At 45.0% G+C, this 15873-nt stretch overlaps 1 protein-coding gene across 3 annotated transcripts in view; it reads left to right on the forward strand.

The window, feature by feature from the left end:
- SNX33 (sorting nexin 33) overlaps nt 1–15873 on the forward strand; it is a 94562-nt gene that overhangs the window by 65138 nt on the left and 13551 nt on the right. For all 3 annotated transcript variants that reach the window (XM_073619040.1, XM_073619041.1, XM_073619039.1), the window contains one exon: nt 14174–14874. In XM_073619040.1, the coding sequence (XP_073475141.1) occupies nt 14198–14874 (677 nt within the window). In that variant the 5' untranslated portion in view covers nt 14174–14197. The remainder of the gene's footprint in view (nt 1–14173; nt 14875–15873) is intronic.

Consider the following 15873-nt stretch of genomic DNA (forward strand, 5'->3'; position numbering starts at 1 on the left):
AACGCTGCCCAACACAGCTGGTGTGAATGTACCCTTCCCTGCACTCACTTCCTCTGCTTTCCCATTCCTGTGATGTCTGTGGCTGTGCTTTGTGTCTGGGGAAGGTGGGGGTGGGGGAGGTCTATTTGGGGGCCCATTCTAAATCTCCCCTTCCCTCCATGTAGTGCTATGTGGCTGATCATATATGGCCTAGAATGTGCTACATATGCTAGGCCAAATGCTATAGACATGATTTTGAAATGTGTCCATCAGAGAGCAAAACTCTGTTATGGAATGCCTTTTCTTTCAGCATATTAAATCCAGTTCACTGCCAGAGAGATCTCTAGGGCAGCCCCCAGTCTGTACTGTCTGAGACTGTACAAATAAAACACACCACCAGCACATTCACAGAAGTACCGTAATTTACATTTGATTTGAAATCTTCTTGCACATAAAAAGTGGGGCAGACCTATTGATGAAAAAGCTAAGTTGAGTTGGTATGATGTGTTAAGGGGACATTAATTACATGTTTATGGACTTTTTATGGAATGTTTTTGGAAAATATTAAAATTCATTAATGTTACTAGAAGTAAGGTCACAATTGTTACATTCCATTGGCTTTATTTTCCACCCCCTTTAAATTTGTTACTAAACTTAACATATTATGGCAAAGGAAAAAAACAGCATAGGGAAGCTACTGTAAGAACTTTGCATTTGTATAATTTAATTTTAAAGTCTATGTCAAGGCAGAATAAAAAAATAAAAGACACATACGCAGTACATTTGTGCCATATATGCATATTTCTCAGTGTTTTAAACTTTTAAAGATCCTGCAAGTACAGAAAACGATCTTTTGATCTGTAAGAAATCCATTCACCTCCTAATTTCTTGTTGTGAACTGACAACACGCACAGTTTTGTGAAATTAGTGTTGTCAGCCCTCCCAGTGCCTTTTGCTAAACTATTCAACCAATATAAATGTCTTGTTATTCACAGCATAGGGACTAGATGTTTTGTTTTTCATAATAAGAACAGGAAGGCTAAATATTTTCTGAGATAAACACAGCGTGCACAGCACATCTCTGAATTTCTGGTCCATGGGTATTATTTGCTCATAAATATAACAGACCAAAAGGGAGTAAATAAAAGACGTTTATTGTTGGGGTTTACATATGCTTTAAAGTGATTGTTATTTTAATAGAATAAAAAAAAAACATGTTATACTTACCTGCTCTGTGCAGTGGTTTTGGACAGAACAGCCCAGATCCTCCTCTTCTCGGGTCCCAGGCTGGAGCTCCTGGCCCCTCCTTTATGTTGAGTGCCCCCACAGCAAACAGCTTGCTACGGGGGCACCCGAGCCAGTCTGCAGCTCCGTGTATCCATTCAGACACGGAGCTGGGGTTCTGCCCCGCCCCCTCTCTTTCCTGATAGGCTAACTGAGTTTGACAGCAGCGGGAGCCAGTGGTGCCCTGCTGTGTCTCAACTATTCAGGAGGGCGAGTCTGGGATGGCCGAGGCACTCATGGACATCGCTGGATAGAGATGGGCTCTGGTAAGTATTAGGGGGGCTGCTGCACACAGAAGACTTTTTATCTTAATGCATAGATTGCATTGAGATAAAAAAAACCTTCTGGGTTTACAGCCACTTTAAAGCCCAACTCTGGTAAGATTAAAAATCCTCCCTTGGGTTGACTGCTTGTTTTTTCTTATGGGGCGGGAAAAGCACTTTTACTTCCCTGGTCCTATTCTTCCCCAGCAGAAGGCACTTGTCTATACTCTGGCAGTGGACTGTTCCTCTGTGTTCTCATGACCAGCAGCATAGAGAGGGGCCTCAGGTGAGTTAAAATTGCTGTACCCAATAACCCCCCCCCCCTGACATAAATGAGAAATTAACCTCTACAGTACAAGGGCAGCCCCACCACAAGGGGGGACTTTAAGTTTTCTGACCCTTTCACACAGGGCGGGCTCCACTTGAGTTCGCTTGCTCAGTGGGGAATCTGTCCGCTGATCCCCACTAAACAGGCAGATAGCCCGCTCTCCTCTATGGGCGGTTGGTTGTAAACAGTCCACCAGTCCGTTTACACCTAACCGCCATCCGATCGGATTGGGTGTTGGAGGGTGTCAATGGACAAAATTGCCAGAAATGGACAAAATTGACATGCAGACACGATCGGTCCACCCCATGTGAAAGGGTTTTCCTGTAGTAAAAATTTAACATATGTTCAATGTTTATCATTGAATCCTGCTACATAAGTACTGTTTCTACCGAGGTGCCCTCAGCGTCAGCATTCCAGAATCCTGACTGCAATTTCTTCTTTTTTTTTTTTTTTTTTAACTGATAGCTTATTGATTGCTTGAGATAAAACTAGGTTTATGGATGTCTGCAATTCATACAAACCTTCACACTTGCAGGATGTGTGTATGCATGTTAATATGACTCTAAAAGGGAGAAGATCAATGAGTTGAGGAAAAACATTCAACCATCAGATGGCTTCCTAATAGCTCATTACTTCCTATGCTTTGAGGGCAGGTCAATTACTTAAATAAGCTGTTGGTATGCAAAAGTGCATCTATAAAAATACACATTGTGTAACTAGGTACAGGGTGGATTTTTTGGTTTGAATGATGGCTTAGTCACTTAAACTGTTATTACCATTTTGTTTTAAAAGGTGCAGGCTTCAGGGCTGTCCTCTTCATCATGGCTTCACTACCTGTTGAGTCAGTGCCCCAGAACAAGTATGCAGCCAGTTGAGTCTACAGTTTAAAGCCTGTATAATTTTTCTAGGCCAGTGGTCAGTCTTTCTAGCTCAGTCTTTCCCAACCTTTTTGCCCCAGTGGAACCCTTAAAATAATTTTCAGGTCTTAAGAAATCCCTGCAAAAACCAATCCAGTCGATAGGAAAAAGGCCCCTTACACTGTTGGCCAATGTCAGAAATGCCCCCCTTCAGTGGTGGTTGGAATGACTCCCTTCAGGTTAAGTCTACACTGGCAGTGGCGTTTACCAACCCTCTGAATGTGATCCATAGAGGGTTATTTTTCAGAGGCAGTTGAGTGGGGGTTTGGAGGTGTTTTGTGAGGCCACCTCCTAGATGCCTATTATTATTTTTATCTCAATGGCGATTTTTATGTTGCAATACAGCACCGCAACCATGTGCTAAGGAGTTGGCATGTGGTTACAGCAGGGTCCCACTGACTTTAATAGGAATGCTGCCACAGGCAACACGCCAAGGCAATGTGGACATACCTGAGAGGCTACAATGTAAATTTGTAGGTAGGTGCTCTAAGGGTGGTAAAATACAGATCAACAGTTTTTACTGCCTCTTTGCTGCCAGTGTGAATGAGGCCTTACATACAGCTAAAAAAGTCATTTGTATCCTTCAGCTGGTTCTGCCAAATAACATGGAAGTATTCAGGCACCATCGACTGGGAGGTCAGTCAGCTAAAACTCAGCCCTGGAGCCTGCACCTTTAAAAACATATCAGCAATGGGCGCTCCTAATATATAAATACCCACAAGTTCCTTTAGATATACATTGGTTCACGTTGATGATTTTCTTTAGATAATGTTTATTATACTTTCAAATAATTTACTCACTAGAACCCTTGTTGCCTTGAGCAGGTGCGGCACCTGTTAGCTATACAGAAGCCTGCAGCTCATATTAAATTACCTCCGCCTTGTTGCTAATCACGAGCTTGTATATTCAAATTACACTATATTTAAAGTGTTTGTCATAACCACTAAAAAAGCACTATACTGTAATAAAAAGTTGGGAATATTAATGTATTGAAATGTAAGACTCAACATAAGGCCTGTCACCTTAGCTTATGAAAAGCGCTCATCTGTAAGGAGCAGTTTGCTGCTCATAAAGGGAAGCACATTGAGGATCCCATATGAACCATTTACTTAGTGCTGTACAGTATTAATGCTACAGGTTAACCTGTACCAAAGATTTTAGTATACAGTGGGGACTGAAAGTATTCAGGCCCCCTTAAAGCGGGGGTTCACCCACACCGCCAAAAAAAAAAAATATTAAAAGCCAGCAGCTACAAATACTGCAGCTGCTGACTTTTAATACATTGCCACTTACCTGTCCCGGGGTCCAGCGATGTCGGCAGGGGATGCCGAGAACCCGCTTGGTTCTCGGCAGTTGCCGCCGCCATCCTAGGTGAGGGAATCAGGAAGTGAAGCGTTGCGGCTTCACTTCCCGGTTCCCTACTGCGCATGCGCGAGTCGTGCTGCGCGTCCCTAGTGGTCCCCGCTCTCTGCTGGGAGCTGTGTGTTCCCAGCAGACAGCGCGGTCGGGACAGGAAGAAGCATAGACTCCCATGGGAGTCTATGCCGGAAGTAGGTGCAAATACCTGTCTTTGACAGGTATCTGCACCCCCCTCCCCCCTGAAAGGTGCCAAATGTGACACCAGAGGGGGGGGAGGGTTCCGAAAAGCGGAAGTTCCATTTTTGTGTGGAACTCCGCTTTAAAGTTTTCACTCTTTGTTATATTGCAGCCATTTGCTAAAATTATTTAAGTTCATTTTTTTCCTCATTAATGTACACACAGCACCCCATATTGACAGAAAAACACAGAATTGTTGACATGTTTGCAGATTTATTAAAAAAGAAAAACTGAAATATCACATGGTCCTAAGTATTCAGACCCTTTGCTCAGTATTTAGTAGAAGCACCCTTTTGATCTAATACAGCCATGAGTCTTTTTGGGAAAGATGCAACAAGTTTTTCACCCTTGGATTTGGGGATCCTCTGCCATTCCTCCTTGCAGATCCTCTCCAGTTCTGTCAGGTTGGATAGTAAATGTTGGTGGACAGCCATTTTTAGGTCTCTCCAGAGATGCTCAATTGGGTTTAAGTCAGGGCTCTGGCTGGGCCATTCAAGAACAGTCACGGAGTTGTTGTGAAGCCACTCCTTCGTTATTTTAGCTGTGTGCTTAGGGTCATTGTCTTGTTGGAAGGTAAACCTTCAGCCCAGTCTGAGGTCCTGAGCACTCTGGAGAAGGTTTTTGTCCAGGATGTCCCTGTACTTGGCCACATTCATCTTTCCCTCGATTGCAACCACCATGCTTCACTGTTGGGACTGTATTGGACAGGTGATGAGCAGTGCCTGGTTTTCTCCACACATACCGCTTAGAACTTTTTGGCCTTAATTCTATCTTGGTCTCATCAGACCAGAGAATCTTATTTCTCAACATCTTGGAGTCCTTCAGGTGTTTTTTTAGCAAACTCCATGCCGGCTTTCATGTGTCTTGCACTGAGGAGAGGCCTCCGTCGGGCCACTCTGCCATAAAGCCCTGACTGGTGGAGGGCTGCTCTGATGGTTGACGTTCTACAACATTCTCCCATCTCCCAACTGCATCTCTGGAGCTCAGCCACAGTGATCTTTGGGTTCTTCTTTACCTGTCTCACCAAGGCTCTTCTCCCCCGATAGCTCAGTTTGACCGGACGGCCAGCTCTAGGAAGGGTTCTGGTTGTCCCAAACGTCTTCCATTTAAGGATTATGGAGGCCACTGTGCTCTTAGAAACCTTAAGTGCAGCAGAAATTTTTTTTGTAACCTTGGCCAGATCTGTGCATGGCCACAATTCTGTCTCTGAGCTCTTCAGGCAGTTCCTTTGACCTTATGATTCTCATTTGCTCTGACATGCACTGTGAGCTGTAAGGTCTTGTATAGACAGGTGTGTGGCTTTCCTAATCAAGTCCAATCAGTATAATCAAACACAGCTGGACTCAAATGAAGGTGTAGAACCATCTCAAGGATGATCAGAAGAAATGGACAGCACCTGAGTTAAATATATGAGTGTCACAGCAAAGGTTCTGAATACTTAGGACCATGTGATATTTCAGTTTTTCTTTTTTAATAAATCTGCAAAAATGTCAACAATTCTGTGTTTTTCTGTCAATATGGGGTGCTGTGTGTACATTAATGAGGAAAAAAATGAACTTAAATGATTTTAGTAAATGGCTGCAATATAACAAAGAGTGAAAAATTTAAGGGGGTCTGAATACTTTCCCTCCCCACTGTAGGTGCTCATGGGCTTTTTTAAATGGCAAGTTTAGAAATTTATTGCTGAAAAATATTCTTAATCCCTTATCCCTTTTGCAGTCTCAGGAACATGATCATTTTAATTACGATGGCGAAATAGTGATTTCCCTGGAAGAATGTTGACTCACACAGATGGCTCATTCTGTATTATACTGGAACAGTAATCACACATGATGCACAACTGTAATACAGATAGGTAGCCTCTTCCATGCCTGATTGGTTAAAAAAGTAAAAAAAAACATTAACATATAGTAATTGCAGGCAACAGACATTATGCTACGCTCCAGAGAGACATCTACACATATGAAATGCACATGTGAACTGTCTTATCTGCCAAAAGATCCGGCATTTATCCAGCCACTTTTGTCATTTATGCACCTCAGACAGACAGCACAGCCAGAATAGTGACCCAACTTGTCACCTTTCTTCCCGCAGCTTGCTGATGGATTGGATATTTTAGGTTCACACTATTGCGAACTTAGACATTGAATGTGATTCGCACCGCATTGCTGTGCCAATCACATGAAATGTTGTGCAATGCGAATTCAGCCATACAAGGTGCAGGAACCTCCCCCCCCCCCCCCCCCCGCACGGAAATCGGATTGCATGGGTGTTCACACCCATGCGATCCGATTCCTGTCCGAATTCACAGTTTGAACTGCGGTCTGCCAACCGGCCTGAGGGTGTCATTAACTTTGTTTTGACACCCGCAGCGGTTCGCAGAGGGCAGTGTGAACTGCCTGCAAGGGAGATGCGATGTGGGAACCAGCACTGGAATCGCGCTGGTTCCCACGTCGCAATAGTGTGAACCCAGGCTGAAGGAGAAGCAACACATCCATAAATCCCTAACTCTGCTCACTTTGCTCTCTGCTCCTGTCAGCACGTGTGCATGCAGGAGAAACTAAGTAGCTCCTAGTACTGCACATCCCTCTCTCAGCTTGGGCAATGTTGTGCCAGGGATAACACTCAAGTAAAGTACTTTTTATTAAATACATGTATTGTTTTTTAAAAGGAACACTCCATTAAATGTGCGTGTAGAGGAGGAGAGTGGGAGGGATTCAGTAGTTTGTAAAAAGACATGAGCAGGGCTGACACCATTCAGTCCACAAAAATGATGTGTGTTGTCAGCTCACAACAGGAATTCTAAGTGCATTTCTAGCTGATCAAAAGGCGTTTTTCTGTACTTGCAGTCTTTAAACGGATGAAACAAGAAGAAATGTACTGAATGTTTTTTATTTTTTTTTTTTTGTTCTGACATACCCTTTAAATGTCTGAAAGGTTTATGCTGTGACTTGCCCCTTTCTGTGTCAGGTACATAAATATTCCTCATTGTGATAGACAGTCCCACTAACCAGCAGTGTAGTGTGACAGATGGGAGAGCCAGAGCCCAAATTTGCATAGTGCAAGGACCCTGGATTTTAGGGATCTCGAGTTGCTCATGAACATAATAAAAAGTTCATACAGGTAACATTGTGTGACCTCTTTACAACACAAATAGCAGTTCAACAGTAATAATCTTATGACAGTTATACTTTAAAGCAGAACGCCAAGAGCATATGAGAAACCAGCATTTAATTTAATGATATGTTTATTACAAAAATAATGAAATGCAATAATGAATCATCCAGCCTTTTATCCAGCCTATGTTTCCCCATCCGTCTTCCGAATTTGATCCCAATTGAATCCAATTAGACTGCATCAACTTGCTACTTCGACCTCCATAAAAGCATTCCCTGTGTTACATGAGGAAAATAAACTGCCACACTCAGAGGTATTTCGCTACCTCCAAATTAAATGTTTTTTCACATCACACACATCAGTGTAGATACAGACAGGAATCAGATGACTATGTTTTCAGAGTTCCTGTTTCACACGCAAAAATTATACTATACAAATTATCCCTCACTGTGGTTTTGGGGTTGTGGAAATTAATTAAATTGGCCTCAGAACCTGTGTAATTAATATGTGGTCAGTTTTAAAAGAATGAGGTGACAACCCTAGTCCTGGCAACGATGTTATCGCAGCTTTTTGGTATCGCCATTCAACTAGACGCTCTAGTAGTGCCTTCGTTCCCTCCTAATTTAACCTTGGCTCAATGTAAAGTGGTTCAAAAGGCAGAAGGTTTTTTACCTTGAGCCTAGGTTCACACTGGCTGCAACACAGGGCGATTTTCATGCGGTTTGCGGTGTGATTTATGCTTAACAGCTACGGTTGTAATGCGAATAGTTTATGGAGCTTAAAATCGCACCGCACTGCAATAAACATGTACAGGACTTTTTTCTTTTTTTTTTTTTTTTTACCACATCAGAATTGCACCACATAGATGTGAACAGCCTTATAGAAAACAATGTAATTTCACTTGATATGCAATTCCTTGATATGCATTACTTGATATGCAACTCTATAAGTTTTGGACACATCTGAATCACATCAGATTTGTATCAGTGTCACCCAGGGCTAAAAGAGAAGTTCGGGATTGTAAAAAATACAAACAATAATACTTACCTAGGTGGATGCAGCATCAGTCTGATCAGAAGCGTAACTAGAATCTTCAGGGCCCCAGTGCAAGAAACCATGAAGGGCCCCCACCAGGGGCGTTGCTAGGTCTACAAAAGATCTCGGGCTAGAGCCCATAGCAGCGAAGTAAAGAAAGTCATACGCTTGGACGGGCATACACATGTATATAGTACAGGCATACCCCACTTTTAAGTACACAATGCTTTATTTACTAAAGCTGGAAAGTGGAAAATCAGGCTCACTTCTGCATAGAAATCAGTGGGTTTCCAGGTTTTATTACCGAAGCTTAATTGAACAAGCTGGGGTTAGAAGCTCATTGGTTTCTTTGCAAAAGTGAGTCTGATTTTGCAATTTCCAGCTTTAGTAAATAAACCCCATTGTGTACTTAAAAGTGGGGTATGCCTGTATATATATGTGTGTGTGTGTGTGTGTGTGTGTGTGTGTGTGTGTGTGTGTGTGTGTGTGTGTATGTATTTATACTATATAATATATATAATATCGTTACATATCTGAGTGCTGATCCCCCTTACATCAGGGTCCCCAGACCCCCCCCCCCTCATTACATCAGGGTCCTCAGAGAGCCTCCCTACTTACATCAGGGTCCCCAGAGAGCCCCTCCCTTACATCAGGGTCCCCAGAGAGCCCCTCCCTTACATCAGGGTCCCCAGAGAGCCCCTCCCTTACACCAGGGTCCCCAGAGAGCCCCTCCCTTACATCCGGGTCCCCAGAGAGCCCCCCCCCTTACATCCGGGTCCCCAGAGAGCCCCCCCCTTACATCCGGGTCCCCAGAGAGCCCCCCCCTTACATCCGGGTCCCCAGAGAGCCCCCCCCTTACATCCGGGTCCCCAGAGAGCCCCCCCCTACATCCGGGTCCCCAGAGAGCCCCCCCTTACATCCGGGTCCCCAGAGAGCCCCCCCTTACATCCGGGTCCCCAGAGAGCCCCCCCTTACATCCGGGTCCCCAGAGAGCCCCCCCCTTACATCCGGGTCCCCAGAGAGCCCCCCTTACATCCGGGTCCCCAGAGAGCCCCCCCCTTACAGCCGGGTCCCCAGAGAGCGCCCCCCTTACATCCGGGTCCCCAGAGAGCCCCCCCCTTACATCCGGGTCCCCAGAGAGCCCCCCCCTTACATCCGGGTCCCCAGAGAGCCCCCCCCTTACATCCGGGTCCCCAGAGAGCCCCCCCCTTACATCCGGGTCCCCAGAGAGCCCCCCCCTTACATCCGGGTCCCCAGAGAGCCCCCCCCTTACATCCGGGTCCCCAGAGAGCCCCCCCCTTACATCCGGGTCCCCAGAGAGCCCCCCCCCTTATATCAGAGAGCCCCTTCCTTACATCAGGGTCCCCAGGGAGCCCCTTCCTTACATCAGAACCCCCAGAGAGCCCCCCCCCCCTTACTTCAGGGTCCCCAGACAGCCCCTTCCTTACATCAGGATCCCCAGACAGCCACCCCTCCCCCTTTCCAGAGGTTTCCTGTGTACCTGGCTGGTCTCCACTGTCTGTGCACCCCCAACCCCCAGCACATCTCTGTACCCCCCCCCCCCACCTGGGGGGAGGTGGGAGGCGGCGATCGGCAGCTCTGTTGTGTCCGCGGGCTGCGGGATCTCCCTGGGGTCTGTAGTTTTCTCTCCGAATGTATACAGTGGAGAGGGGAGGGGCATCTGACCCAGGCATGTATCGGCAAGAGTGTAGAAGCAGAGCGACTCACTGAAGAGTGAAGCCGATACATGCCCGGGTCAGAGGCCCCTCCCCTCTCCCCTGTATACATTCGGAGAGAGAATTACAAGTCCCAGGGAGATCCCGCAGCTCGTGGGCACCATACAGCTGCCGATCGCCACCTCCCACCTCCCCCCACTGCATACTAAAACGGACAGCCAGAGGTGCAGGGGGAGATGCCGGGTCTTGGGGGGGCCCCCTCCACAGCAGTAGAACGCCAGAGCCCAGTCGCAAGTGCGACTGCTGCATCCCTGAAAGTTCCGCCACTGGGTCTGTTGTTGCTTCTGTCCCCTGACACTTATACGATGAAGAACTGAGGGATCAAAGACCGCTGACTGCTCAGTTCTCGGTCTTACATGAGCAGAGAGCAGTGACTGTCAGTCACCAGATTTCTGCTCTGCCCTTCCAGAGCTCACTGGAGCACTGGGCTGTGGAAGCGGCTTGCTCAGGCTGTCAGCGGCTCACTGAGAGGCTGAGCCATATACCGGGTCAGACATCTGAGTGGATCCTGACTTTAAAATCGGGATCTCTCCAGAGCCTGGACTGGCTCTGTCATGTCAGCCAACAGTCGGCTGAAAATGGGTTACAGGAGTGCAGAACAGAGTCCACTCCTGTGATCCCTAGGAAATCTCTGCATTAAGGTAAAAAACCTTCTGCAAGCAGTGCCCCCCCAGCCCCCCTAAATATTAACCTGAGCCCGATCTTGATGCAGCGATGTGCACGAGAGCAAAACAATTGCACAGAGCAGGTAAGTATTGCCTTTAGAATCACTTTAAGCTTTTACTCCAAATAACTACTTAATCTAAACAAACAATTGCTAAAGCCTGGAAAATGCCTACACTTTGTCTTTTGGCCATTAAACAAGGAATAACTCAAGCCATGACACACACAAAGATTGATGTGACCCTACAAGACAGAATACCAAAATATACTATTATTTGGCACACTTGGGTGAAATATTTCCTTCCACCCAGTTTGGGTGGAACCATGATTCTTTAATACCATCCTTTTTCGCATGCTCCGAAATGCGCCGGCTGGCAGGGTCCTGGCGACCTCTGGGGTTCCCCTTCCTCTTTCGCTACCAAGACCCTGACCCCTTCCCTTTCTCTTCCCTCCCCAACTCTCCCATTTTCCTTATTTACTACCTTTTTATAAACAACCTATTTTATTCAGCCTTCCTAATCTGCATTGCTCTTTGATCTCATAGAGCTGTGATTGTTATATATTCTTGTATTTCATCCATTGTTACTCCCTGCGCGGACAGCATGTCGCTGCTTGCATATAACTCCAAATGCATTGCCCTAGTTACTTGAAAACCTGTAATAAAATGTTTGAATAAGAAAAACTTGACAGGAGTTCTAAACCTTTTAGTGTTCTAACAAATACAAAGTTTTGGCTATACATACAGAATACTTATCAAGCTATAACCAAGTGATGTCATTGGCTGCAGGATTTCAGTATAGGCAGAGCAACTGTATTAATAACCTAAGGTTAACCTTTATACCTCTGTCTTCTCCTATCCTAACAGGAAGCACTGTATTTATTTGGTGGTAGAAACTGGTCATTGACCAATTTTCTGTAACCGTGTCAAACTGCTATGTTATCCTAGACCTGGGGTAGGCAACATCGGCCTTCTAGCTGTAGTGAAACTTCAAATCCCATCATGCTTTTGAGAGTAATCCCCGTGGCTGTTACTCTTACAGTGTGTAGTTTCAACACTCCTGGAGTACTGAGGTTGCCTTCCCCTGTCCTAGACCGTGAGCAATGCTAAACAAATACCAAAGACATTATAATTGCCAGTTTGCACTTGACTGTATTAAAATACTTTAAAGAGGAAGTAAACCCTGGTGGCTTTTACTTCCTCTTTATTTCCCTGCAAAGGTAAAGCATAATGGGCTACTATGCACCACATAGTAGCCCATTATGTGTCACTTATCTGAAACCGAAGCCCACGATGCCTCCATTGTCCCCACTAGCAGGGAGCGTCCATCTTCGCCCCTCTTCCTTCCAGGGCCGTGAACGCCACAGACGAGTGACGTCACTCCCGCGCATTCGCATCGGAGCCGCCAGTCACAGCATGACCTCTATTAGAAACGACATGTTGTGCCCTTTCTACAGGACGCATGCCCCGATGTCATCGGCGCTCAGCTTTTTAGTAAATATCTCCTAAACCGTGGAGGTTTAGGAGATATTTAAAGCATCTACAATTGAAAGTAAAAGAGGGGACATCTTCCAATGAGGTCCCTAGTTCTGGTGACAATCAGGGATTCACTCACTTTGGAGTGATTTCCTCTCACTTCCTGCTTTGACTATGGGACAGGAATTAAAGGGAAATCTCCCCCATGGGACACAGATGACAAAAGAAAAACTGACAGGGGTTAAAGCCTCCCATGAATGAAAAAAAAACACTAAAAAGAAAGAAAGGGATCTTTGGTTGTTAGCGCGATTCTTAACCACTTCCCGACCAACCGCCGCAGTTGTACTGTGGCAGATTGGCTCCCCTGCGCGAGCCGTCGTGCCTATACGACGACTTGCGTGCTCAGGATAGCAGGCGCGCCCGCTGCACAGCGGGGGTGCTTGTTGTCGACGGCCGCGATGACCGCCGGACACGAGCGTTCGTGAGCAGGAGAGACAGAACAGGGACGAGTGTGTGTAAACACACACTTCCCTGTTCTGTTCTGAGAGGAATGACAGATCATGTGTTCCTGTTAGCTAGGAACCACGATCCGTCACTTCCTCCAGTCAGTCCCCTCCCCCTTCAGTTACAGTAGTCTCCCAGGGAACATAGTTAACCCCTCGATTGCCCCCTAGTGTTAACCCCTTCACTGCCAGTGACATTTTTACAGTAATCAATGCAATTTTATAGCATTGATCGCTGTATTAATGCCAGTGGTCCCAAAAATTTGTCAAAATTGTTCGATGTGTCCGCCATAATGTTGCAGTCACGATAAATATCGCAGATCGCCGCCATTACTAGTAAAAAAAAAAAAAAAAATAATAATAAAATTGCTATAAATCTATCCCCTATTTTGTAGACGCTATAACTTTTGCGCAAACCAATCAATAGACGCTTATTGCAATTTTTTTTTTTTTTTTTTAACAAAAATATGTAGAAGAATACATATCAGCCTAAACTGAGGGAAAAAAATGTTTTTTTTATATATTTTTTGGGGATATTTATTATAGCAAAAAGTAAAAAATAATGCATTTTTTTTTTTCAAAATTTTCGCTCTTTTTTTGTTTATAGCGCAAAAAATTAAAACCACAAAGGTGATCAAATACCACCAAAAGAAAGCTCTATTTGTCGCACGACCCTGCAATTGTCAGTTAAAGCGATGCAGTGCCGAATCGCAAAAAGTGCTCTGGTCAGGAAGGGGGTAAATTCTTCCAGGGCTGAAGTGGTTAATATAATTTTTTTTTTTTTTTTAAATAATAAACATGTTATACTTACCTGCTCTGTGCAATAGTTTTACACAGAGGAGCCCTGATTCTCCTCTTTTCAGGTCCCCCACCGGCGCTTCCGGTTCCTCCCTCTGCTGAGTGCCCCCATAGCAAGCTACTTGCTAAGAGGGCACTTGCGGGCTCACTCCTGAGCCTTGTTTTTTGCTTGTATTTACACCGACAATGGGACTCGGCCCTGCCCTCCGCTCCCTCGTCACTGGCTATGATTGACAGCAATAGGAGCCAATGGCTCTCACTGCTATCTCTGAGCCAATGGGAAGGAAGAGCCTGTGTTCTTGTGCACATCGCTGGATTAAGATCAGGCTCAGGTAAGTATAAGGGGTTGCTGGAGGGGGGGGGGGGCTACATGCAGAAGGTAAAAAAAAACTATCTGCCTTTAGAACCACTTTAATGTTATATATCATGTGATTTAAATGTTTATGGATCACTTCATCATATTGCTTATTACCATTGCAGCATTTTGGTCCTGTCTTTTTCATCATGGCACTGAAAGCACGAGCTCTGTACACCTTCCAGAGCGAGAACAAAGAGGAAATAGACATCCTGGAGAATGAAGAGCTACGTCTGCTCAGTGATGTTTCGCTAGATGGGTGGCTTCAGGGCACAAATAGCCATGGTCAGACTGGGCTGTTTCCAGCATCATATGTTGAAATCATTCATCCGCCCCGTTCTGGATCTGTACAAGTAGACTACCCAGCACACCATCAAAACTACCCAGATAATACACATCATGGGAGCTACGATGATGACGAGGAGGATGATGATGACTGGGATGAATGGGATGATGGACAGTCTGTTGCAGAAGAACCTAGTGGTCCAAATGGCGTTCCATACAATCAGCCCCCACGGCCCCATTACCCAAGAGCTGAATATACCCACAGACCACGGCTAGAACGTCAGGACAGTGTGGCAAGTTCGAAGAGGGGAAGTGTTGTGGGGAGGAACTTAAACAGATTTTCTAGCTTTGTAAGGTCAGGCGTCGAAGCCTTTATACTTGGTGATGTTCCCCAGCTGGGCAGAGTGCCTGAAACTCATGGTATTGAAATGGGACCCATGGGTCCACAGTGGCAGGAGGATCGTAATCCATTCAGTTGCTCTGTGGAGGCACCCACCAAACAGACAAAGTTCAAAGGAATCAAAAGTTACATTTCCTACAGGTAAGAAACTGTGTTCTTATACGGAGGTAGAACAGTCTTTAAAAATACAGTCAGTGAAGTCTTTATAGTGTTGGTCTATGTGTATTTAAGGAAAGTGCTCAAACCAGTGTTTACTCAGAATCAACTATTTATATCCATGCATTTACTGAACAATGTCTGGAATTTGCAAAAGTGGCATACTGTGTCTTGTTACTTTGCGTAAATAAGGAAAAAGTGTGTCATCAGTTTTAAGTAAAAGGAGTCAGGATGTGTCGGTGTACACTACAGTAATGTATACTAGTATGTGCGGTAAACAATGAACTGCAATTTGCTTGTGCGTAATTTGTGCCATCGGGTCACTCTGTCATTAGGGAGAGTGAACAAAGGGTGTGGGAGGGTGTGATTCCAAGAAAAACAGAATAGGTTCTCTGTTACCTTGCACACTCAGTAACAAACTCCATCTGCTTTTGTTTATTCGGGGGATTGAGCAGCTTTACTAGAATACTTTACAGGATCAGTCCATCAAAAATTCATATTTTGGTTGTAGACGGAAACTGGTGGGTTCTGTCAGCTCCTAGCTTTGTGTATTTTGTTGATACTAAAGTAAAGATACCTGCCATAGTTCCTGATCCTGTTCCTATCCAGATGGCAGTTTTGGGGTGTTTCTGTCCACCTTTGTGTGTGTTCTGTGCAGTGTTGCCAACCTACCAGATTGAAATTTACTGACACAACACCCAAAATTTACTGGCACAACCAAGTTTTTGCTGGCATTTCCAACAGTTACAAAATTACAGTTTTAAGTGCAAATGAGAGTATTTAGGCTACAAACAAATACAACATGCAATTAGCAATATGATTTAAGGTAGATAATAAGGCAAAAAACATATTTCTTATTTTATTTTCGATATAGTAAGTAAGTGGCTCAGGGACAGGAGTGCAAGAAATTAGAATGGATGCACACACACATAAAATTGACTCTCACAGTGATGACGCCTCACTGACACAACACGTCCCCTCTTG

Source organism: Aquarana catesbeiana, linkage group LG03 (genome assembly GCF_042186555.1).
Source record: "Aquarana catesbeiana isolate 2022-GZ linkage group LG03, ASM4218655v1, whole genome shotgun sequence".
Taxonomy (NCBI): domain Eukaryota; kingdom Metazoa; phylum Chordata; class Amphibia; order Anura; family Ranidae; genus Aquarana; species Aquarana catesbeiana.